The 27,352-nt window shown below is 38.7% G+C and overlaps 1 protein-coding gene across 2 annotated transcripts in view; it reads left to right on the top strand.

The window, feature by feature from the left end:
* Positions 1 to 20,642, top strand: part of LOC149081360 (uncharacterized) — a 183,115-nt gene extending 162,473 nt beyond the window's left edge. For both annotated transcript variants that reach the window (XM_089237325.1, XM_089237326.1), the window contains exons 4-8: positions 5,813 to 5,946; positions 12,150 to 12,363; positions 15,419 to 15,552; positions 17,288 to 17,528; positions 19,361 to 20,642. In XM_089237325.1, coding sequence (XP_089093451.1) covers positions 5,813 to 5,946; positions 12,150 to 12,363; positions 15,419 to 15,552; positions 17,288 to 17,528; positions 19,361 to 19,443 — 806 coding nt within the window. In that variant the 3' untranslated portion in view covers positions 19,444 to 20,642. The remainder of the gene's footprint in view (positions 1 to 5,812; positions 5,947 to 12,149; positions 12,364 to 15,418; positions 15,553 to 17,287; positions 17,529 to 19,360) is intronic.
* Positions 20,643 to 27,352: the final 6,710 nt, after the last annotated feature.

The following is a 27,352-nucleotide window of genomic DNA, read 5'->3' on the forward strand; positions in this document are numbered from 1 at the left end:
ATGAACGAAAACCAAAACAAACCTTGTTTATTTTTGCCCTACTCTTCAACCCAAACTTTTTATACAGAAAAAAAACCATCCGAAGACAGGGCAAAAAGAAAAATATTCGGGCTAACCATCAAGTCAGAAGTCAACAACTTCGCTCGACTATAGCCAGAGCTATTTTTAACGTTTTCTTTTCTACAGGCCGGCAAAAAAAAGGATATATATATATATATATATATATATAAGCTCCGGTATTTTTTTCCCAAAAGCCTAGACATTCATCTCGCTCTAGTTTGGTTCGGGGACTTGCATTTTTGCCTCCAACAGCCGCTCTAGTTATTATTTCCAGTGTGAGCGTTTTTCGCAATATGCGATCTTAAAATGTTTTTTCTCTCCACGTCCTCCTCCATATTATTTTTTTTTTATAGAACGTTTTCCCTCAGCCTTTCATATTTGCTGAGGTTCGTGATCGGTAAGGGATTGTGGTCACGCTACCAGATCGTCTTTACCATCGTTTATTTTTTTTGTTCGTGGCACGTATTGGGGGGGAGGCAAGGCATGTTGGAGTATATGTTGGTACTTGCTCCTGTCACTCCCACGTGCGTTGTTTCCCGTGCAGTGTCTGCGGTTACGAGGGTTTGTTTTTTTTTGTTTTTTTTTTTGTACGTACGTATGTTGTCCTGGGCGTCTCGCTATTTTCCTACGTCCCTTCGATTCGCTTCTATCAAATACCTCTAGGTAGACGACTCCCTCGCTCCGGCAATATGGTACTAGGTAATATTTGTGAAGCATGGAAGTAAAGGAGCGTGTTCGTGTTGTGTTCGGGAGCAGTATGGAATTTCAAATCCAAGTCTAGACTTCTACTTAAATACGGAGACTTCTTACTAGCTCATGATCCATTTTAGAAATATGCAGGATACTCGGGGACTTTTTTTAGCAATGGGTAGCAAGGCCTTTATCGGATTACAAACACCCTGCATTTGGATAGCAAGGCCATTATTGGATAACAAACTACTTGCATTTGAATAGCAGGGTCTCTATTGAACAGTAGGTCCTCTATTGGATAGCAGGGCCTCTATTGGATAGCAGAGTCTTTATTGGATAGTAAATACCTGTTATTTGGATAGTAAATGCCTGTTATTTGGATAGTAAATGTCTGTTATTTGGATAGTAAATGCCTGTTATTTGGATAGTAAATGCCTGTTATTTGGATAGTAAATACCTGCTATTTGGATAGCAAGGGCTCTTTACTACACTTTTTTGGTAATTTAAACCAACGTTCTCCATGCTCTCTACAACTACGGATCGGTGAAAGTGGGTATTTAGAAACTTGCCGTGGGGGACCGGCGAAAAATACATAAATGAGAGAAATAGTTTGTGGACCCGCGAAAAATAAGTGAACATAAGAAATGATTTACGGAATACCAGTAAAAAAAATATTAAAAAAGAAGAAATAAATATAGGACAAAAAAAATCGGACCTAAAAAAAATAATAATTTGCGGACCGGCAAAGAGAAAATGCATAATGGGACACAATGGTATTTGCTACTGTCACTTTCATGTGCGCTGTTTACCGAGCAGTGCCTGTGGTTACGAAGGGGTTTCTATTCTGCTCTTGTACGTGCGTATGTTGCCCCGGGATCTTTTTGATTGTTTCCCCTACATCCCTTCGATTTACTTCTATCAAATGCCTCTAGGTAGGGTTACTAGATCCGAAAACTGGAAAAGGAAGATGCCTCAGGGAGGGCTCGTGCGCCCTCCTTGACGAAAATTTATTATTTATAATGTGAAAAATATTTTTTTTAAAAAATTAAGATTTCGAAAGAAAATACCTTTATATGTTATTATAATCAATTTGTGTTAATTTCAATACCATTTGGAGGCTAAGAACTCAATCTTTTTTAAAGAAATTCATTGCTACTCACCCTCTAAGCCTCTATATATGGTAAACCCTTGACCCACGGACCAAATGTGGCTCTGCTCTGGGGCTCTTTAGCATATGCAAATCACCTACAATGACAATCTCTACATTGATTAAAAAGTCCCATAAAGCCATATTCGAACTGTAGAGGGGATAAAACAGTAATTGTGGATGCTCGAACTGACTAGAAAATGAAAAGTTCATTGCCATGTTGGCAATTAAAAAACAAAATACGGCTTTTATATGAGAACAGTACTTTTTTTTTATTAAAAAGAGTTTTTGGGAGATGCTAAATTTTTACGTGTTTATAAAATCATTTCATCATCAGATTTATAAAATCTCATCGAGTTGATGCAATCGGTGCTAAAATTTGAGGAAACTATCGTTCAACTTTGCTTAGCTAATTTTATCTGTATACAGATAACATTGATCAAAAATAATTAATCTACATGAATAATCATACGAATAATAACATAAGATCCAATCGCAACAAGTTTATATTCTCATAAACCACCATTCAAAAATCCATGTTACAGTAATGATTAGATCACGAAACAACACAGATGCAATAATTCATTCCAAAATTTTCAAAAATTCATTCCCATTAATGAAATGAAAATTACTTGTGAAAATATAATTGCACGTGAATTTTTCCTGAATGTCAACAGCGTAAAATATTAACCAATCAGTGCGTTAGCAAGGCCGTTGATTAGTCAAAGTAACTATTGAATTAATTCATATTCACCAACTGGAAGGGGACTTTTAATTCCTTGGGGACAAGGAGCGTCTGTCATCGTCATGTATGCCATTTTGCGTTTTTCTGAGTTCTTTTGGATGTAGGTCTGATACGTTCAGTCAAATTCACTGTAGGACCTCTCAAATCCGGACTCCTCTGGACCTGAGTGATTCCGGATTTGAGTATCTTCGGTGTATTGTGAATTCACTTTTATTTATCTCTCCCAAATTTCCACATTTAAAGCAGTAATATACCTCTTTGAGCGTTTAGATTCATTTATTTCTTTGAAAAAAAAATTAATAAAGCAATATCGTATGCATAATAGTTTGCCATTTGCATACTGTTGCTAGTTATCCATAGAGGAAAAATTCCTTATTCTTCAAACATTTTTTTACAGTCATTACACGGATCCGAAAAACAAAGAAACTGAAAAAAAAAATCGGTTCCGTTGATCGTGAACAGTAGATTTTCTGATCCCATTTTCCATACAATATTTGTACTGGTGTCCCACGTTCTAGCTTTTTCAAAAGTTCAACTTTCCCACGTTTTCTTAAAGCAGTGTCTCTTAATCGAGGGGTGCGTGCAGCCCCACACGTGCGAAATGAAAAAAAAAATTACAACATGCAATGATAAAAATTGAATTTTTCATTTTTTTTTTAAAATATGATTCCTATGAATATTCATTTTGACGCCTCATCTTCTGGCTCCAGCTCGTAGGAATGTATCAAAGCCCGGAATTACGTTATAAAAGTTTTAGAATGTTGTTTTATAAAACTTGAAAAAATTTAACCGGTTAGTGTATCGGTAGCATTCGGTTGAATGTAAGCAATAAGCTTCTTGGTTGTTTTATCCAAGATTTGTAAAAGATATTTTAGCAAATTTTCTAGTGTAATCCCGGCCGTACGAATTTCGCGTTGTAAAACTTTATTTTTCGATTAGTCGATCGAACTTGTTTTTCATTTTTTCGGTTGAGGAAAAAGTATCATTATTTACGTAAACTATTTCATAGCTTGTTTACATTGGTACCTCGTGTTGATTACACGTGTCGCTTAGATTTGATATTGTCGTGAACATGACTCAGGAAAAACGTCAAAAAATTTAGTCAACTGAGAAGGAAACATTAATTAATAGTGTTTGCGGATGGAATCAATATAAGAGTGAAGAACTATTTCAAAATGAATCTTTTTTTCCAAATCTAACAAAAAAAAAATGTTTAAAAATAGCAATTTTTGTTTAATTCAATTTTTGAATTTATTTTCGACAAAAAAAAGCCAAAACTGAATTAGCCATAGCCGAAAATGATATTAAATAATAAGTAAAAGTATTCATAGAAATTAATTAATGGATAATTAATGTAACTATTTACAGAAACTGAATTTTCTAACGTAAAATACGTATTATCCAAAGGGGTCCTGGAAGGAAAGAAGGTTAAGAACCACCGCCTTAAAGCACCGTGTTTCCGTTTGCAGCTTGTACCTGCGACATCACTTGACGCTTTCGGCACATTCGAAAATCCATTTAACATAATCAGAAAAAGTAAAAGCTCCGGACAAAGTTCTGAAAAACACCAAGTTTAACTGTACAGCGCGGAAAATTGAAATGACGAAAGAAAAGTTTTCTTTTGATCAAAATTGAATTTCCGACTAATAACATTCATTAAGACACGCAATTGCCATCATTTTTTCCCAGAAAATCTGAAACGCGGTGTATACTTACAATAAGTGGTACAAAAAAGAGATAGAATAGCCGATGTGTTAGAAATGGTCAATACACAATTTGTGTAAAGAAACAAACATCAAAAATCCCCAGTTGAAAAACAAAAATCGGCCGAAATGTCCGGATTATGGGTGTCCGGTTTTGGGAGGTTCTCCACTGTACATTCATTTTTTGTAAAAAAATAAATGCTCTTTTATGGGGTTAAACCGTAGAAGGTTTACTCACTGTGCACAGTTTTGTGTGATCAATGTTTAATATTGTCAATCTTTAGTTCCTTTTGGCGACATTTGCCTTCCACGAGCCATCAGGACTTTCACAATGGTCACTATTCTCAAACAGCATATTTGCACAACATAGTAACTCTAATCAAACAGGAAACGTAATGCAGCGCAAACACACAAGCTCGTGCCCTCCCGGCTTTTCTATTTCCCTAAACAAAACCATAGGACGCTAATTGCCATTCCACTCCATGTCTCAGACACTTCTCCACCACAACCACCAGAAAACGGGTTTTAAACCTAGTCCAGGAATCACCACCTGCATCCCAATCATACCCACTCCGTCCTAGTCCCAACTCCGGGACTAGAGGGCGTCTACATAATGTTCCAACGGCGGCAATTAGTATTGATTGGCGGGAATGAAATTAAAATTAATGCTCAAGGTTTTCCGATTGGAACCAGATCGGTGGAGAAGGATCCCGGGTTAGATTGTTAAAGGGGGAGGGAGTCCATATGAACGACTCCGAGTGTTGTTCCTACAATATGCGATGCACTACATCATTTCATCCCTTTACTCCTCCTTCACCCCCCATGTGTATAAACTTGGTTCATTCCTTTGTGTGTACGTACAGTGTTGAAGGTATTTCAGAGACAAGAATTCTTTCAACCAGTTGCGGAAGGGAAACTCGGGAGAAAGAGAGGAATTATTACCATGGGTTTTCCAGCATATCTAGAAAGGAACGGACATGCGTTGACTAATTGTATCGAGGTTGCAAATGAACCTTATTTGAACAGTTTCGACTACGAGGCAGTGATTTAAAACGCTTAAAACAATCGAAACTTCAAGGAATAACACGTGAGGGGAGAGCCTAGAGAGAGAGAGTACTTCCGAATGGAGATCGATCAATGATTCGTTTCGGCGTTGCAATTATTATTTCGAGCTTATAATTTCGCCGTTGGTGAAGGGAAAGTAAAGTGTTTTGTGTCCAATTATTTACCATTCCCGTTAGATCATGAAAAGGAACGTGTTGTTTTGCTCCGCCGTCGAGAGAGAATGGAAAATTTAATTTATAGTTGCTTGTTACTTGGGAAGAATTGATGGATCATTTGATTAATGCGCTTCTGAATGTTAAATGTCAGTTTGGTACGCCAGTGAAAGACCATCGAGTATTATTTCACGCGTTATTTAAATGATTTTGTGTTTGTGTTTCTTATGATATTACATTTTTCTTTCAGTGATGCCAGAACGTGATCCAGTTATATCTGGTTATAAAAACAAATACCGAATCGGTGAAGATGTCAATATGACGTGCATGTCGGGACCTTCGAAACCCGCGTCTTTCTTGCAATGGGACATAAATGGCAAAGAGGTAAATATGTGATAGTGCTACTTAACCGGACATGCATCTCGCACTTATTTCTCTCCGTAATTCCGAGGGTTCTGAGTGTAAGTGTTGGTAGAGTTATGATTGTTTTGCGTTATGCTGGCGCTATCACCATCTGAAATCGATATTTTGAAGTAAAAATTACCAATATACGCCCATATCAGTAAACTATACGTGTATTTGTGAATGGTTTTTTTTTTTTTTTCTGGCGAATTTCTAACATACCAGCGCACACCAAACTAGGGCATGCCAAAAATAGGGCCGTGACCCTGTTTATGATGACAGAATTATGAGCGTTTATATTCGAAAAGTGGTGGCATCTGTTTTTCAACATTAGTGATGAAAATCACTAATGTCTTTTTAAGCTAAAGAACACACAGAGACTAAAAAAGGATACATTACTAAACAAAAAAAAATTATTGCCAGAAATGTTACTTTTACGCTCGACAGGTGACACTTTAGATGTGTCAGTTGTTTGTACACCTGCGAATATGCTTAAAGAATGACAGAGAACAGTTTCGGGACAAATGCAGCAAACTACTGTGTGATAATTACAATGTAAACTGTAATACTTAAGTGAAGTAATTATTATAAACGCCAGGGACACTAAATTGCTGCTCGCGAGTTGTTAATGGTTGCTCTCTTGGGTAAGGTGTGAAGTTGATTTTTTTGGGGGAGAAAAGAAATGCTCCCTTCGGGGAACCCCGTATGGCGAACTATGTTTGCCGGGCCGGGGGTTAGTATCTCTTGTAAAGCAATTATAAAACTAGTTCGTAGTGAACCAGCACACGCGTGTTCAGACTTTTTTGTATATCATCACTTGACCTGAAATACACATGCTTCAAAGTAACACGAAAGCATGACACTTTTGTGCATATTCAGCCGATGAGTTCATTGGCAACAGCTTATTTGCACCTGTAAGCTCATAGGTTGCATATGCTCGGAAGTGGCGTGATTTTAAACTACTTAGTAGCATGTGTATTCCAGGCCTTACCCTTCTATACGTATGATAACAATCACGGAAATATAGAGCACTGTGACATCTCAGTCGCATGTTTTTCAATAAGTTTGCTGTTTCCATATACATGTAAAAAATAATACTAAACAAAATATACAAACAAACAGAAATAACATAGAGGCTTTGGTATGGCAACACTGTATACTTTTTTTTTCCTTTCAAACCGAGCACAACTCATGTCTATCGCCATCTATGCGCAATTTACTGCCTAATGAGTTGTGCCGGAGGTGTAACTGTGTGTGTACCTAACAGTCTGAGTGCATATGTAGTGTTGTGTTTGATTTTTCAGTGCTGCCATCTATGTTTCCGAAGGGAAGTGAGTGATGTGTTATGATTCAATTACATTTGTGCGGTTTGTAGGTCTGCTGCTCTCTGTGGCGGGACTTTCTAACGGGGAGATCGGCTCACATTTGTGCCTTGAAGTTAGGAACCACAGAAAACTAACTTCAGCCGACCACCACACACTATGGCGACGGTGGGGTTCGAACCCGGGTCCTCGCGATGCGAGTCCGTCACTATGACCACTCGACCACCATAGCGGCCAACACTGTGTACTGGGGCCGAAACAATATTATAATAATAATAATATGCTAATTGGTAGCATGCTCAAAAGTAGCGTGCGTTCGTCCTGCTCAGTAACGTGTATCACGGATCTAATGGTGCCGACTTGCAGAGATACGAACACACTACACGCTGGTTTCCGATTTTCCAAGTCGGCGCCGTTGCGGATTGGTTAAAAAACCCGAAATTCAGGTTTTTAATCGATCCGTAAGGATACGAACATAGGGCAAGCTGATTTTCGATTTTGTAAGTCGGTTCCTGACTGGTTAGAAAAACTTGAAATTTAGGTTTTTATTCCCTAATCGGAAACGGCACCGAAATGCGGAATCGGAAACCAGCACGCTATTGTCGCACCCTAGCATACAGCTCAAAAAACCCCAAGGTGCTTTTTTTTTTCTTTCCTAGTGCCATTTGGTTGCAATAAATAAGTCCCTTCGGAACGTACGAAGTAAAATCCGTACTTTTGTAATATATAGCATGTCTTATTTTTCTTTATTCGTCCGTTTCCTTAGAGGATTTTTTTCGTCCAGCCGAAAAAAGAACACGCAAAAAAAAATGTCCACCACACTATTGACGCAACAGATGTTATTTGGTCAAGAAGTTTCAAGAAAACAGTTCGGCTTGAGAAACTTTCTTCGACACTTTGCGAACACTTTCGGTACAAAATAAAAAAACCAGCAATGTTAAGAAACAAAGACGAATGGGATCTGCAGCAAGAAGCACCTAACGATTTGAAATAAGGAGAACAAAAAAAAAATCTGAAAAATGGTCTTAGAGGCAAATTTCGACGCATATATCGATGAGTTCCAGTTTTTTACTTCACTCCTGTTACCAATTTTATTTTGTTGTTTCGGAATGGCAACAGACTGGAGTGAAGAAAAAATACGGGGCAAAAAAAAAACAGGGACATTCGGTTGAGCAGGTGCCTTTCATGCCTCGTTGAACTGAATTCCCCTTCCGATCTTCCCAAAAGTCTAGCTAGGTTTTCACTAGAATGTGTGTGTGTATATATATATACACTATAAATGGCTATGTGTCTAAGCAAAAGGGAGTGTTGTCGAGAAAAAAAAGAAGTCGAGAGAGGAAAATAAACTGTCGAGTAAACGAAATAAATTCTGTGTTATTCGACGGGGAAAAATTGAATTTCGATAGCGGTACGCGCGAATAAACACCCAAGTACTATGTTTTCGAATGTGTTTTGGGCTTTTAAAAAGCACTCGACAGTGTTCATCTTTGCGTAAAACGGGTCATTTTCAGTATCAGAGTGCTGAATACTTAGTCACTATTAGATGGTGCTCTTTTCGCCGAACAAAGAAAAATAGGTATATATATATAAATAGGGTAATATAACATTTTTCTTTAAAAAAGAAAGAAACTAACAAGTATTCTGTTCTGAAAACTGCACGACAGCTGCTGCTTGATGCGCAGATTTTAACTTCGAATTAATTCAGTCTCAATAACCATTCAGGCCCCGGTGTTTATTTTTACCTCGGAAACGACCCGATTAATCGATTCCAGATCGATGGAGTTATTTTACGTGGAATGGGAACTGAATGCCGGAGATGGAGAATCTCTTTTCCGTCGAAAATGACGAATTTTTGGTTCGTCGACGACAACTTCGCGTTCCTTGAGCGAAACAATATGATTTTTATTAGTGATATTTTTCGCTGTAATTACTGTATGGTAAAAGATATAATGTTAAAAAAACGAACAGATCGGTTGTAGGGAGCTGAATACAGTCGAATACCGTTATAACGAACTCCAAGAGACCAGGGAAATAAACACCACATAAATAATTATCACTTCGTTTTAAAGAAATTTCGTTATAAAGGAATTCCAGGTCTTCGCATGGTTCCTACGTAAACTTATCTGGGGGATTAGAAAAGTGTTTGTTGAAATGAAATTTTCGTTATAACGTTATTCGTTAAAACGGGATTCGACTGCATTGGAATAATTTCACTGAATGGTTCAAATTCAAATATTGAACTGAAGATAAGGGACTACTACTAAACCACACATTCACATTACCTTGTGGAACCTCTAACGAATATTGGCACATGGTGGAATGCACGTGTTCGTGCTGTGAAATCGTGAAGTTTGTTTCTGTGTAATGTTTGTTACAGCAAGCCATTTATTTTTGGAACTATGAATGAAATAAATAGACTTGGCCCTTAACTGGCGTGATGGGGCCATTTTGACCCCCCTCCCTCCATGCATTCTTAATCTTCCCACCCCTTGAGAAAGAAATGCATCTGGACTACCTTATTTTCAGCACATTTCAAGCTAGTTGTCCACACGCGTTTGTCAAATTTATGATGTTATTCCACTGTTTCCTTCCATCTATATCATTGATCAAAGTTTCCATGGGGGTCAAAATGACCACACCTCACCACTTGCGTGAGTCTTTTTTTTTTGTCTGACGGCAGATCGAAATAACGTATCGGAAGAGCGCCAGTTTTCTCGATAACGGTTTCAAATCAATGGTGAAACATCGGACAGCCAAGGTGGTTAAGAATAGTACTGTTAGTGAATTGTACGTATATGATCTGTGTGGTCGACATGTTATGGTGTTGTTTGCAAGAACTGTGTTTCCGACTTAGAATAAGACCAATTTTGGTGCTGGTGAAAATATACTAAATATCATTTTAATTTGTAAATTTTATTTTCTAAGTATAATTTAATCATATGTGTTAGTTTTTTAAATCGTGGAAATTGCGTTCAATAAATTTAATATATAATTTTTAAAGAAATTTTCAAAAGTCATGAATTCCTCAATTTTCTTCGAATGTGTGTCTTAATAAAAGACAATTTTTGGGAAAATAACTACAGAAATTCGGGAAATTATTTAGTGAATTAATTGATGAATGAAGTCACGTAAAAAAAACCATTGCTTTTGTGAAGATTTCTTTTGTTGATTTTTAATACTTCATGTGTTGCATTAATACTTGCTGGGGTCAAAATGGCACCACGACGCCAGTTACGCACAGAATTTTCACAACGCCAGTTCAGGGTTAACAACAACAAGGTAAGTAAACCCAAAATGTGATGAAAACGACAGATATATACGCGTTTGGGAAATGTGTGAAGTTTCTTCTTCAGTATCATGGAAAAAACAAAAAAGCGGACAACATATGTTACCTCATACAGAGGAGGGTGCTCGATTTTCAAGACGCAATGTCGAAATGACCGGCCATATGGGAAGGAGGAGGAAGATAAAATCCCGGTGCCAATCACGCAAGAGAACGTGATAGTGATGATGAAATTATTGCAAAAAAATTTTGCCAGATTTTTGAGAAAGGCGGTGTGTTTGTTAGGTCGTTGGCAAGTTGGTTGGAATTTCTCAAGAAGCTGAGCGATTCCTAAATATCCAATTTCCAAAAGTGGAAGGTATTTTTGAATGATTTTAGCTGACGAAAAGTAGATTTTATAATCTAAATCAATGATTTTCAACCGGGGTCCATATGGCCGCCCTAGTGATACTCGGATATTTCAAGGGGGCCACGGAAGAAAATGGAGAAAGGGGACATGACAGGTGGTTAGGAGGGCTGCAGAGAGCTGAGAAGAAAAATTAAGGTACGAAGAAATAAAGCTTTTATATTAGTGGCTATATAATTACAGAATCCAACAAAACCCACCCATAAAACCAGGGCTGCCTTAGGTCAAGGATCCACCCGGGCTTCCCTATCCTAGGGCAGGTTCCCTAGGATGGGGTTTTTCGCTGGCCTCCGGCTAGATTTCTCACAGACTCCTCCTCTATATAAAATTTATAGTGCGGAAAAACAAAAAATGATGAAAACCATATCAGACCCTGGGCTGCAGCTCTGTCAGTCCCACTCTTGTGAGGGTTCATGCCCGAGGGTCTCATGTCCATAAGTGACACCCACCTTATGATATTTGGTAGAGTACAATAAATTTTGTAAATAAGTAGGAAATATGCAGACTGTTTATTTCCAATTAAGCTCTTTGCCTAGGGGACCCATAAAGTTGGGACGGTCTTGAATAGAACTCGGACTATTGGGGAGCTCAATAAATTCTTGGTCAGTGGTCTAGATGCCAATCTTCTTTGCAAAATGTTGGTTCAGTATAAATTCACTGAAAAAAATCAATTCAATACGTATAAAGGATCTTGCTTCTAGATGAGGGTCGAAGACTCTGGGTAAGACGGGGAGACACGAGAAAAGAAATATGGTTCAAAGGGCAAAAAAAAAGGTTAAGAAACACTGATCTAAATCATAATCTGTATCAGCAATGTCGGGCAATGGATGATGACAAATCTCGAAAAGAGTTGAGAGAACTGACGAAGACCCGAACCATCTTGTATAAAAATCTTCCCCAAAATGATTTCAATGGTCAAATTTCGACGATTAAAAGTTTTACTTTCTAATCATAAGTGTCTCGACTCGTGAATCGTGAAGTTACCGGTTGAACTTGTGTCTTGAAAATCAATTAGTTTTGCTAGAAACTGTTCTACAATTAAGAACAAATGCTAATCCAACATATAAAAAAAGAAACTGTTATAAGTTCTTAGGTCCTGGAAGCATTTTTCTTTTCTGAATAATAAATTTTACATGCAAAGTAAAATGCATTTTTGATTTTTGTCATTACAAAGGTTCCTGTGCAGTTCATATCGAGCTTGCAACCTCTAAGGCATACAGATGGTCTGCTCAGCTCAAGGTTAGCTCTGAGATTCCTCGTTGAACCCGCTCACTTCGATGAAGGTATCATGAGGCTAAGGTGTAGTGCTTTCGTGGCGAAAGCCCGAAGCACTACACGTAGCTCTGTAGTGGCCACGAATCGCATCAAGATGTCTGGGCACCACATTGGTAAGTGTCATGTCAGAAAGATTCTCAAATGTTTTGCTTATACGATCAAATTCTACTTTAGTAATGATTCACGGAAAATTCACCCACAAACGATTCGCCACCTCGCAATTAGCCGATGGGAAAATTCACAGACAAACAAATCATCGAAGGAAAAATCACTGCTGGGGAAATTCATTACAACAGTTCATCACCAATGAGTGAGTACCGAGTGATTCAGCAAGTGATTAAATGTGTTAGTGAGTGACCGAATTGGTTAGTAAATGAGCTAATGAATAAGCTAGTGGGTGAGCAATCGTATGGGTGACCTAATGAACTGATGAGTTACCGAATGAGGGAGCGACAATGTGAGTGACTCATTTTCTCGCTGAACTGCTCACTCACTTGTGTGTGTGTGTGTTTTCACACCTTTTTTTTCTAATTCAATCACTCATTTGCTCACTCATTATCACTTTTACCTCAGTGAATTGCGTGGTTAAGAATTTTCCAGTGATGAATTTGTTGGCGATGAATTTTCTGCACTCGTTTACCAAGTCATATTAATGAGAAATTCAGAAATATTCATCACTCCATTTACAAGAAGCTACATACATCACGGAAAACGAGGAATTATGGGGAACACCTTGTGCATGAATGGAAAAACCAACTAAAAACTGTATGTGTTTTCTGTTAGCAGCTGACGGAAGTCATGAACGTTTTGGGTGCAAATAAAAGATTTTGTGCAAACATCCTCACTGAAAGGACACTGCATTTCACATACGTGCATTCACACAAAAGCTGCCACAATGGTGTTTGCTAACCCTTACATACAACCCTCAAAATCCCTGGAAAAACGGTCTTCGCCAAAGCTGTTTGTTGTAGGCATATCAGCAAGCACACACAAACACACACACACACACGCGGATCATGGAATCGCATGAATAAATTAAAAACCCATCCTTTCAGCGCGATTTCTTTTCGTTCAAAGTCCAACTCCCAAGGGTACAAGGGTTGAAGCAGGATTCGAGGGAACTTTAGAATTTTTGAGAGGAATCGGAAAAGGAATGCTTCCGTTCCCCATTTTCATGCAAAATAGTAATCACACGCAACTAGCGCCAAACTCACTCGCGAAATGAGACGATGATTATGATGATAAAAGTACTGTTCGAAGAAGAAAAGCCAAGAAGAGATAAGCCTGTTCAAAAAGACTGTGTTTGCGCGCAGCAAAGCATAATAAATTGCGGAAAAATATACATTTTCAATTTAAACATGACGCATTTCATCAAAATAGACTCGAGAACTAATATTTGAAGAAACGTATCGATAACAAAAACTTTTTGTAGGTGAATATGTGAATATGCATTAGAAAATCTCTCCTTAAAACATCCATAACATCAATCGCAACTCATCAGATGATTATTCTATATCTTCGGGGTGCTCCTTGCAATCCATTTCTCCGGTATCAAGCTTTCTTTTTGATGTAGTTCCATATAGTCTTTAACCCCTCGAATGTTTCAAATCGTGTTGCTTCTTTCAATCGAATGCATTTTATCTCTCCCGATGATGAAATTTGCCGAAAAATGGAAGCTTACTTCCAGCACCGATATACATTACAATATGTCAGTTAGTTCCAATCAGAGAATTTCCATATATGAAAGAAACATTGGACATTGAAAGACCGGACGCACCCAGCTTCAAAATGAAAGAAACAGTAACATCATCAACTGAAGACCGAAACGCATTACACGTGATAATCAGGTCATGTCAGAGACGTTGTGAATTATGATTTCGTGGAAATTATCAGACATGAAGGTTATGGGGCACGGAATTCCCACGTCACAGAATTTCCACAAACCGGAATGCACAACGTCTCTGATACGGAGTGAAATCGCGTCACGTCAATGTAGTGTGTTTCGGCCTTAAGGCGGATGCACACTGATATGACGTGACGTGACGTCAGATGGCGCGGGATCATATCAGACATTATACGGTGTGCACACTGGTGTGATGCATTAAGACCGAAGCACACCACGATGTTGAATTTGCGAAATCTTATTCGTGGAAATTCTGTGGCGTACAAATTATGTGACGTGGAATTCCCACGTCACAGAATTTTCACGAATCAGAATTCACAACGTCTCTGACATGACGTGAAATCACGCCACGTCAGTTTAGTGTGCTTCACCCTTTAAGCGCTCGTTGTGCCTTTTCAAACTTGAGTTGGAGTTCGTCATTGAAAGCGGGAATTCCGGTCCTCTGCATCGGAGGAGACCATATCAGTTATGCTTTATCTTCTGAAAACCCAGCCCATAGTGTTTTGAAACAACCGTAAGGATCAAGGTTTTCTCATCACATCATCTGGCTCTGTTTGTTCAAAAAATTTGTTAAATATACAGGGTGTTCTGTTCATGGACCGATAAACTCAGAGGGTTGTAAGTAGGCATCAAGAGGAACAAAAATTGCAGTGGAACATGGTGTCGCAAACCACGTTGAGAGGGTGAAAATCGCGGCAAACACATGCAGGCGCATCTCATAGCGCGGATTGTCGTCGCTGTGGCAGAAATCAAAAGTCTTCGAGCGCATCCGGGAATCGTTTTTACGTCGTTGTAGACTGTGCAATTGCGTCAGCGGCCGTCACTTCTAACAACTCTTGTAATAATTAATCAAGCAAATCTTTTTGTAGTTATTATTGTACCTTTTGTTGTTCCTGCGTGACGTCGTGACGTGCATGCGTTTTTCGCGATTTTCACCTTCTCCCCGTGGTTTGCGATACCATGTTCCATTGCAATTTTTGTTCCTCTTGATGCCTACTACTACTACTTGACCGAACTTGAACCTCGTACACATTCCTCTACGGAATTTCTAACGAATCGGCACATCCCGGAATGTGTGTTCTGAGCGTGTGCTTGCTTGGCCCTAACGTATTCATGTTGTCGAGTTGCGCCGTATCATGTTGTGGAGTCTTGATGCCTACTAACAATCTTCTAAGTGCTCCTCTTGACGGTCCATTAACAGAACCTACTGTATACGCGATATAATACATAGGAACAATCAGCAAATATTGGTTTTTTTTTTTCAGACAATAATGACAACGGAATCAAGATTACCGGAGGCAGATTACGGTATCAAGAAAGTAACGTTGTCAACGTCAATTGTACAGCGGCCAGAGCTCATCCACCCGCTGAATTAAGGTGGTACATCAACGATAATAAGGTAGGAGTATTAAAATGTTGTTTAGGCGAATCGTTTCTTCAAACACCTCTCACGCATTCGATTCGAACGGCAAAAATGCCACTGACTCCGTAATATAACAGCGAATTCGATTTTTATTTTTCGATTTCTAAGGAGCTATTACGTATTATGAAGTCAAAAACGAATAAGCCTAATACACGACAAGTAATCGTGTCACAGTACTTGCTCGTAATCATCGTGTACAGAATCAGCAATGTGAGAAATCTCAAAATGTTGGCAAGTGGGCCATGAACTTAAATTTCAGGAAACGAGAGTTTTTCACAAAGTCCACAGTTGATTTAGATTTCTACGAGAGGGGCACATACATTCGAGCCGAGCGCCGTCTTAACGCATGGGCCCACCCGGGCGCAGCCCGGTGGACTCAAGGAAAGAGGGGGGGGGGCCCAGAAAAACGAGAAGTAGTTGATTTTTTCGAAAATTGGCCAGGTAGTGTCTCAGAAAAATGACTTGGCCCGGGTGCCCATGATGCTCTTACCTGTTCGATCCTTCGAGAATAAATTAGTAAACGATAAATAATATCTAAATTATATATTTCAGTAGACTTAATATTATTTTGCTTTTTATGCCTTCAACTTCTTCATATATATGAGGAGCTTATTTTTTCAAAACGAACATTTCAACTTTTTTCCGAAATGCACTTCTTAATCATTACAGCGGCGATCCCGAAATATCGCGTCAAACTTATTCTGCTGTATTCCGGTCATCCCGAAATATCTCGGGTTCTTAACTTTCGCTGCTGGTGACGCCATGGTGTCGTCGGCACCCTTGTCTTATTGACACCAACATGGCGTCAGGGTCAATGCGTTTTATTATGATAATATAAAATGCAACCGTGCGATATAGGGATAGAAACTTGATTTTACATTCCGCAGTGAAAATGCGTTTTTATTTCCAGTGTTGCAATTGTAATGCGAATCGGGAACATTTTAAAGACTGTTGACGGTTTATGAATATTTGGGATAAAGCTCTGTAGGATTATGCAGTCGGGATTACTCAAACGGGAATATTTTATCGAAGATAAATTACAAGGTAAACTTCGCGTTTTTATGAAAGAGGAACATATTCACCTTTTTCGTACACTTCCATAGTTTTTATTTCTCGATAACAGACACCCATGGGACCGGAGATTTTGTCCGCTAACGAGGAGTATCCGTTAATGGATGCAGTCACGTCGATGAAAATGAAAATTGTGTTCACTGTAGAATGACCACGTTTTTTATGTTAATGACGAGAGGGCAGTAAGGTCACTTTCTTGGGCTAGTTAAAGCCTTCCGGAATCAAACGGTGACGTAGAAATTTCCAATTTTTCAGACTTTACCAGCTTAAATTTTATTCAAAAGGTATACTTCCAGTAAGTTTCTTTCAAAACTGAACATTTCCAAAATTCTAATGTGATTAACACTCTTGAATGTTGATCAAGAGAAACATGGTATTTAAATATACTTGTTAACATTCCTGTATGCTGCTATTTTGTGCTTTTGTAAAGCAAACGTATTCCGGAATACGTGTTTTACTTTCAATGAAAATTTAGCAAACGTGGAAATTTTCCCTTTTGAAAATAAGCTCCTCATATAACAAGATATTAGTTAGATATTTTCGTAATTTTGATGAGAAGTAACTAGCAGTTGAAAGTTAGATTGTATTTTCTGTTCGAATTTTACGTTTACACTCTCTTGTTCGGTTTGTATTATATTAGGCGAACCCCGATTATTTGAGGAACTACGACCCTATTCGTTTTCCCGACGGCAAGAGGGCATCTGTTCTCGGGCTCAGGTTCACCGTCAAGTCACACCATTTCCAGAGGAACGAGATGAAGCTCGAATGCACGTCGACGCTGTTCGAAGTCACGGACGTCCGCAAAGTCGAAATGAAGTTCTCCAGCAGGAATAGGCAGAGCTCGTCGGGCCTGCACGTCTACATCAGCAGCGCCAAAAGAGGTGAAAGATGAACGATAATGTTCCTTTTTTTTTACACAGTAGTAATTTGCATTATCGGAAAATAAGACTCTCGTTTTATCGTAAATCAAACAAATCGCAGTCTTTTTAAATCAATATGTTTCTTTATTACACGCTCCTGTAGCGAAACCTAGACGTTTATTTCAGTTGAAGTACAATAAATAAATGACTGTAAACAATGAAATCCTTTAACATTAAGATCTGCTGTCACAAACACAAAAAAGACACCCAGGACAGCGAAAACAATTTCGTGGTTGTTTTTCCATTTACTACCATTTTTTGTTGATTTTCCCCCAAATTCTCTTGCATTTCTCGTTGAATCCGAGCCACCTTGAAGAAACTGCTGTCTAAAATTGACAGAGTTTCCATATAATTAGCAATACGCAAACAAAATGCATTAACTTGCTAGCTACTGAACAAAATGCACTCTCTCTAGTTGAATCCAGACTCTTGCCAAAAGCGGACTTGTTATAAGCGGGTCTGACTGTGTAGCCCCGGTTCCACGCCTGCTCTCGTTGGCTCAAAATCATCATCCTGGTGTCATTACCCTCGCTGATATTCAAAAACGTCCATTTTTAAAATTTACGGCAATTAGTCCTTTCTCTTGGCAACCATAAAATGTTTAGTGTCGTGAATATTTTACTACCAATAACAGTGAGTGACTACTGATAGCATCCGTTTTCGGAGGCGAAGAACGTTCAATTATCTTGGCTTCAATAGTTTCAATTTTACCCATATGGGGTTATGGTGAACAGCACGTTTTGACAATCTTCGGGAGTCGTTGGTGATTATGCTTTAAAATATCTCAATATGTCTCCTTTTTTGATTTTCTCTTGGAGTTTTACATGAAGTTATGAACTAACATGCATATTATGGGTGACTCAAAGATATATTGCTTTCAAAGTGATTCATCTGTAGTAGAATCTCGGTAATTCGAGTCTCGAAATTTTGAGGGTTCGGATAATCCAAGGAGATCTAGAATTACTTCTCCAAATCCCTTTTCCTCATAGTTTCTCACAAAGAAAACATTGATTCCATTATCCCTACAAATGTGAGCAATTTAGTTTGAAGAGGACTTGCCAGGAACTCAACAGAGTCTTGATTCCCTAAGCTGGCGTCTTCGGTGGAGTATCTAGGCCAGAATTTTTCTTTCACGTGCCATTTCTATAGCAAATTCAAAGTATGGAAATCAAATCGTATTCTAATATCGGATCCTAAAAGCGAGAACATCGGCCTGCTTTTTTGATGAAGATATCATCGATCTTGGTAGCCGTTATCTGTAATGAGCACGTGTTGCTAGAAGAAAAAGGGGGGGGGGAAAAAGAGCAAGTACGAATATGTAGGTCCCAAGAAAACAATTTAAAACAATTATATTTCTTCGAATGATAATCATATTTCCAACGTTAACTTCAATCGAATGTCCATCTCTCCATGTAAGTAAAGGACACTAAAGGACACACAAGCGGGGAGTTGCATAAGTAGCCCAGGGAGAGGCTTTGTATTTTATTCAACATTATACACATTGCACTAATTAAATAAATATAGGAAGCCCCCTCTGTGGGAAGTTAGTCGTTTTTTTGGGTAATCCGAATATATAAGCCTCGGTCCCATATCTTTCTATCGGTACTATTTAACTCGGATTAGAGAGACTCTACTGCACTTCTAAGTTAGTATTTCTTTATGTATGTATTCTTACAAATGAATCGAATCTCTTTCTGAATCGAGTCTGTATTTTTACAAATGAATCGAATCTCTTTCTGAATCGAGTCTGTATTTTTACAAATGAATGAACTGATAATTTTCAATCGTTTCAGGGAACACCAAAGACTCAGAGTTTCTCCGATGTATAACATTCTGTATAGCCTATTACGTGACGTTAAATATATTCATCATCTGATAGTGTATAAAAAAGTACGACTTCTTTTTCTTCTTACTGAAGGAGCTGTTTTGCATCACTGCTGTGCAGTGCGGTGAAGTTTATGAAACAAAGTATCAAAAAATATGAAAAAAAATGTATAAAAAATCCCCAAAAAATATACTTAGCGTTGACTGAAATACACGGTAAATTAAGAGCAAATTTTCTGTCTGTTGAAGAATTCCCTGGACGATGGACATGACGCAAATTTTCAAAATGTCTTTGTTATCGTACGAAACAAAGCAAAGATCGTTGATGAGATGCAACTTCGAGATAACTTTGGTCTTCTTGATACGGAACACACAGCGGAGAATGCTTACAAATGCAGAACTGAAGAACATAAAGTTATATGCGCATGCTCCTAAGAAAACCGATAAGTGACGATTCTGCCAATCCACATGATGGAAATATGTATTTGAAATTAGTGGACCCTGTCAACCAGAAAACATTTTCAGAATCCGGTACGAGATTTTACCCTGTACGAGGCATGTTACAGAAACATTCTCACAGCAAACAGGAACAGCAGATCTTTGGTTCGACAGACTTTTGGAAATCGATGACCTCAGAATCTGACAATTACGTATGTTGGGTGAAGTTTCCCACGACCTGTATGGATTCGTGCGCCCTCCGTAAGGCGTAATTAATGTATTATAGATACAGACTAGACGCGCCAGAAAAATGAATATTATCACCTCATAACACTAGAATCACGCCCTCATTTATCTAATGACACTCACACGTGTCTAATATTCCATCATAATGGTGTTCACCTATTTCTGATGATAGTCTAAGTGGCGTTAACAAGAGAAAACATGCTCAATATTGCTTTGAGCTATTATGAATTCTACCTTTCTGCACCGATCCCCTTTGACCTTCCTGAGAATTTGGAATGAAAAAACCCCTCTCTCGTAATTTGAAAGTGGAATAATGTTATCCCGATGTTTACGTAAATACGGCATTAAGTATTTGTTATCATTTTCGAATTCGAAAATGAATTGGAAATGAAACCTGTAAAAAAATTACCTTTGTAAAAGAGTAAATAACGCTACAAAAAACAACATTATATAAATCTTATACAAGTTCCACGTGTGCACTGTCTTTATTATCTTTCATTTCATTATTTTACGTATGGAGTTGATGTACCAATATGAATCGAGAAAATAAAATGAAACTCTCATAAATTGTGTACTAGTTAAACTAGAGTCAAGATATCTAAACCTTGTTCCGAAAAGTTCTTTTCTTATGAGTTCTTGGATGTTCTCTTCGTATGAGTTCTAGAGAAATCGCTTCGTATGAGTTCTAGAGGAATCTCTTCGTATGAGTTCTAGAGAAATCTCTTCGTATGAGTTCTAGAGAAATCTCTTATAAATTCAGGAAAGCTGAACTATGTTCTAGTAAGAAAACTACGAGTATTCTCTAGCAGGCAAACTAGCTTCTCACCGCGCAGGCCTGGGTTGCGAATCCCGGTTCGGGCATGGATGCCTACTAACACTAACTACGGATCATGCTGATCCCTTGGGAATACGTGAAGATGATATATATATATATATATATATATATACTCTATAATATAAAATCACAAACTCGAAAACGGCCTGTTGCTAAGCAACCGAGTGACGGAAGTGGGTGAAGTTGTTTTTGAGTGACGGAAATCTGTTACGTTTTTGTGTTACGGAAGTCGGTTACGATTTTGGGTCAAGTATTCATTTAACTCTAGCACATATTGGGACCCATTTGACCCATCGCGACCATGTTATGTGCATGTACCGAGAGGCTCCCATATCCTACAGCAGGGCCCTTAAGCTGGAATTTAGATGGCGAGCCCTCAAACCAGCTCTTCAGGGCCCCTCTCTGGTTTATTTATAGTGTGAAAAATCAAAAAGTGATGAGAATCGTTCTGGTCCTGTCAGCCCTGCCCTTGTGGGGGGAGGGGGGTCATGCCGAGAGGTATGTATATGTATAATATACATATAACAACAGTGCTCCCAACACACAGGGTCGGGGTACCCGGGGGGGGGAATTGTACGTATACCTTCATGGGAAAGTTAAAAGTTTTCATTTCCAGGGGCCCTTGATGGATCTCATTGTTTTCTTGCTGCTTTAACGTTGAAAAATTTTCGATAGCGGAAGCACAAGATATATCCAGTCTGGGAGCTCCAAAAAATTTGCGAATGCAGTCACGGGTAGTTGCTTGGGTGGTCCTGGATTTTATTCGTTGGTAAAACGAATACAAATGAAAATGTTTCATGGCCATCGCAGCGGGATATGACCGACAAGCTTCGAAGTCGGGGGCCCCATGTTTACAGGTTTCATTTTGGGAGGCCCTGGATGAATCTCATTATTTTCTGTTGCAGAATTTGCAACAGCGGATGCCCGAGATAAAGACAGTCTGGGGCCCAACTAAAAGTATTCGAATACAACGGGCAACTGATTGGGGCCCTAGCTTTTATTCATTGGTAAAACGAATACAAATGAAAATTTTTCATGGCACTCGCAGTGAAGGATGACCGACAAGCTTCCAAGTCGGGGGCCCCCCATGTTTACAGGTTTCATTTTGCGGCTCTGGATGAATCTGATTCTTTTTGTTTTTTAACATTATACAATTTGCAACAGCGGTCACTGGAATGTTTTTAAGATAGGAAAAGAACTACTGTCTCGAAAAACAGCCGATGGATGGTGCTGGTACGAGCAACTTCGGTGGAAATATGCGCAAGAGACGGTTATAAGAACTTGCGCGCGCGCTCTTAATCCACAACCATTTCACCGTTGTAAACCGTGTATGTGGACATGCGGCACTCTGCCGTTGCTGGATTTGTGACTCGCCTGCAATGTGTTGACCTCCATCCCTGTGCTGGTGGTCATCCTGTTGCAATAAACGATTTGGAGGCATTTTGTTCGTTATTTGCGTATCTTTTCTTTGACTTGTATACGTCAGCGCCACCTATCGGCTGTTTTTTTTGAGTCATTCTTTCCCGTCTTAAAAAAATTTCCGTGGCCTAGCGACGCTAACCCTGCAAACCGTTGTTTTTTTTTTGGTTATTTTTCCGGATTTTAAAGTTTCTACGGACTTTTTGCCCACCCCGTACAAGGCCACAACAGACAAAATGCCCAACGATGTGGCTAAACAAAGATGCCCATAAAAAATTACGGTTGTCTCATCTAAGTATGGATATCTTCTCGATTTATCCCAATATGTTTCCCTTAAGAAGTGGTGTGAGGATGTTTTCTCAAAATACAAATATTATTTGATCTTACATCAAATTACTCCACCTTCGCTATGAGTATATGAAGGAATTTTTCTCGAGATATGATCGTTTATTTCTGAGAAATATGTGCCGAGTCGTTTTTTTTTATATATTTTATTACGACCAATACAAAATTAGATGAGTAGCAATATAGGAGTGAGAAAGCTGGTTATTTGCCAAGAACGTTTCGAGAAATTGAACAGCTTCCGAAAACAATACTTTTCACAACTGCAGTATTTTACTACGATTCTCACATACCTCTATTATACACACTAGAAAAACAAAATTCTCTAGAATATGTTCCTGTTTTTGAATGATGTCCATAACGAAGGTAATCACGTTCATTTTAAGAAAACAAATTTTTATTGCTTGGATCAGTTACGAAAGAATTGGTTTGTATCAGCCAAGTACTTTGATTTTATGATGCGACTGTGTACATCCCCCCCCCCCCACGTGATAGTATATATATCGCTTTTTTTTTTCGAAATAAAGTACGGCAAAACTACTCCACTTCTCAAGAAACCTTATCTGAAATTGATCTGCATTTTTCACCGTCGGGAAAAGATGATAAGAAAAGATGTTGATATTCGAAACACCAGTACAGAAATAGTCTTAGAATTGGAATTCACAGGGCGTTCCCATGCAGGCTTAAGAAAAATGAAGTCAGAATATTGATGTCTTAAAAAAAATTAAGAAATAGGTATCCAGGAGAGAGAGAGAGAGAGAGAGAGGACATATTTATAAAAGTGTAAAGTTTCTTCTCAATAGTGGCTGTGGTTTTTCTCAGTTTTCTGATGTTTATTATTGCTTCTGTTTTGAATAAACGGAATGGGAGTGAGATACCCTTTTTACACAATATATTTGTTTTTGGAACAGAAAAGAAAAATAGTTTAGGTTTTAGTCGGATAGAGCCTGTTGCAAGCAAGCAAATTGCCGTGATCGCAATTTCTCTGTTTAAGGTATTAATTTGAAGTTAATATCTACACTATAATATAAAATCACATACTCGAAAAGGGCCTGTTTCTAAGCAACCGAAATTAGTGACGTTTTTGAGTGACGGAAATCTGTTACGTTTTTGTGTTACGGAAGTCGGTTACGATTTTGGGTCAAATATTCATTTAACTATAGCACATATCGGGACCCATTTGACCCATCATGGACCATGTTATTTGCATGTACTGAGAGACCCCCCACATCCTACAGCAGGGCCCTTGGCTGGAATTTAGATGACGAGCCCCCAAACCAGCTTTACAGGGGGGGGCCCCCTCTGTGGTTAATTTATAGTGTGAAAAATCAAAAAGTGATAAGAATCGTTCCGGCCCCTGTCAGCCCTGCCCTTGAGGAGGGGAGGGGGTCATGCCAAGAGGTATGTATATGTATAATATGCATACAACAGCAGTGCTCCCAACACACAGGGTCGGGGTACCCGGGGGGGGGGATTGGATGGGGCTCTTGATGGATCTCATTGTTTTCTTGCTGCTTTAACGTTAAAAAATTTGCGATAGCGGAAGCCCGAGATAAAGCCAGTCTGGGGCCTCACCAAAAGTATGTGAATTGGTGCCCCGGGTAATTGGTTGGGGGCCCTGGATTTTATTCGTTGGTAAAACGAATGCAAGTGAAAATTTTTCATGGCACTCGCAGCGGGGGATGACCGACAAGCTTCCAAGTCGGGGCCCCATGTTTACAGGTTTCATTTTGGGGGCCCTGGATGAATCTTATTATTTTCTGTTGTAGAATTTGCAACAGCGGAAGACCGAGATAAAGCCAGGCCGGGGCCCTGGATTTTATTCGTTGTAAAATTGATAAAAATGAAACATTTTTTGGCCCCTTACAGGGGGTTGTCCGACAAGCTTCCAGATCAGGGCTCCATGGAAATGTTGACAGGTTCTAATTCGGTGCCCCTGGATGTATCTCATTGATTTTTGTTGTTTAACATTGTAAAATTTGCAACACATCGGTAGCCCAAGATATATCCATACTAAAATTCAGCGAATTGAATCTGGGGACCCCCATGAGGAAGTTTTCTGGGGGTACTTGATGAATCTTATTTGTTTTTTGTTGTTTTATTATTATTTTCATTAAAATTCGCTTCTTCAATAAGCTGGTGCTTTCACACGTCCCTTTCCATAGCACGCTGATGAAGTGGGACGAAATAAACAAGATATGCATGTTGTGAAGGGAAATAGGGGGAAGGGGGTTGGCCGCCAAAGCGGCAGAGGGACAGAGTCCCCCTAGTGTTCGTTATAATATCTTCCTACATTCATTCCCACGCTGCGAATCTCGCGTACTCATTTCATTTATATTAGATTTAACTTGATCAGACCCCTCAACAACATTGGAGCCAATATGCGAAAGCATAATCTATATATATAAAATTGATTTTCTGTGTGTGTGTGTGTGTGTGTGTGTATGTTCTCTATACAAATCTACAATTTTAGATCGATCGTCACCAAATTTTGCCTATATACCAAACAGGGCTCAGATTGAACGATAGGCTACTTTAAAATTTCGTCAGAGCAGGGCAAAAAACTGTCGAGCAACAAAGGTTTTTGGGCCTGAACAATCACTTTCCGAACGTTTACTTTGGTTACCGTGGTTCCCTAGCAATGCGTTTCAGACGTGTTTTATGCCTTTATAATGGGTTGTCACTTCTCTAATCCCGTCAGCATATGTATAATACAAGATATACAGAAGACTGGATGTTGTGAAGATATTTATAATGTAATTATAAATATCTTCACAACATCCAGTCTTCTGTATATCTTGTATTAACAAGTGGAGAGCGACATTCATGTCATATATGTATAATAGTTTATGCCTTTATAATGGTTGGCCACATTTTTAATACTCCCAGTAATGAGGTTTTTTGAATACACGTCATAATCATCATCAGCATCGCTCTGAGGGTCAGGAAAAGGGTAATCCTCATACTAGAAATCAGTGTTAAAATTGCAGATTTTACTGCAGAAATGCGGAAATTTGGCGGTTTTTTCCACCACACATCAATAATTTTAAAAAATTTTATTGAATTCTAGATTTTTGAAACATCCAGTTCGCTTAGAGATATACGAAGCCCAGGATGATTAAATATGAAGTGATTAGCTAGACCTACTTTTGAGTTGAGATCCATGCAATAACATTGATTTCAACTTTTTATTTATACCTTCTCAAGTATGAAATTAATGTCTCCTTATTGTCTAACTGCATAAATTCATATAGTTTAGATTGTTTTAAAATTAATTATGGGCCCATAAAGTAATTCCACAGCTTCAGCATTTTTTGAAGCAGAAACAGGCAAATGAATAACTAGAACTTCAGGGAAGGGGGGAAATCGAAATACTTGGCACCCCTTGGAAAAGAAAAAAATATATATATATTCATTTCTACATTTCTTTAAATCTAGATTTGTTTATTTCATGAGTCGCGCATTAAGTCGCCATATTGGTTCAACTTGAACACGGTTTGTATGTCCCTCAAAGAAAGAGGGAGATATCACGTGATCCAAAAAGCCTCATTGAACAAAGTCCGGGCAACGCCGATTATTATAGCTAGTCATGACATAAAGTCGTCACACCATAACATGTCTTTTTGTTTTTCAAAATATGTCTGGCATCAGAAAAAGACGAAGTTTCATCTTATGAACCACTGCCGCAATACGGATTTCACCAGTTGAGACAGAGAAATCCAAAACGCCTTCTCCATTTTATATTTTCTTCGGTTTCCTTATTTGTGTTGGGTGCAAAAGCGTCTTATTCATCCAATCACATTAGTTGTTCATCCGAACAAAGAAAAACCAAAACTTAACTGTGAATAAAACGCCATCGCTCGAGATGGTGTCTGGTGAGTCATCAATATTTAATGTTTTATACATTGTCTTTGAGGGTGAATGAGATAATGATGGCGATAAATATAATGACACTTTAATAACAAACTTTATGTGGCACAAAAATTATCTTGAGTACTTTTTGAGCAATGTCTGTATTTTAATCACAATATGCTCGCACCGACGAGATACAAATCAGAGTTCTGATACAATGGAGAATGTACGATTAACAATTAATTTCGTAATCCACTATCTCATTGAGATGGCCATATTCAGAGTTCTGTAGTTTGTCATAGTGGGTTGTAGACAACTCCTTAATGAAGTCTAGTATAAGGGGTATACCCAGGCCTTTCCTGATCTCGGCTCCACGTATAAATTTAGGTGCCGTCACAAGAGGCCACCTCGTTGGGCATTTTGCCTGTTGTGGCGTTGTATTTGTATAAGAGTCCTTAGGATCTTGTTTTGCTGAGATTGTAGTTTTTGTATGTTGCTATGGCTTGCGTAGGCCCAGACCGAGGCTGCATATGTCATAATTGGTCGAATTATAGATTTATATACACTGCTGGCCACCCAAATTGCAACACCAAGAAATACAAGAGATATCGCAACAATATTTATTTTGTAGATAACATGTTGACCAAGCATCAAATGATTAAATTTATAGACTTCTGTGAAGTGTGGTTCCTGCCAAAATCAATAGCCAGAGTAGCCGCCATTGTTGGAGATCACCGCTGCCACACGCCTCGGCATTGATTCAAAGAGACTTTGGATGTGTTCTTGGGGAACCACATCCTTCTTTCATCGCACCATTGGCGGCGGAGAC

This window comes from Pholcus phalangioides, unplaced genomic scaffold (assembly GCF_987345545.1).
Source record: "Pholcus phalangioides strain wild (caught in Gottingen) unplaced genomic scaffold, Ppha-v1.0 ptg000010l_1, whole genome shotgun sequence".
NCBI classification, from domain to species: Eukaryota; Metazoa; Arthropoda; class Arachnida; order Araneae; family Pholcidae; genus Pholcus; species Pholcus phalangioides.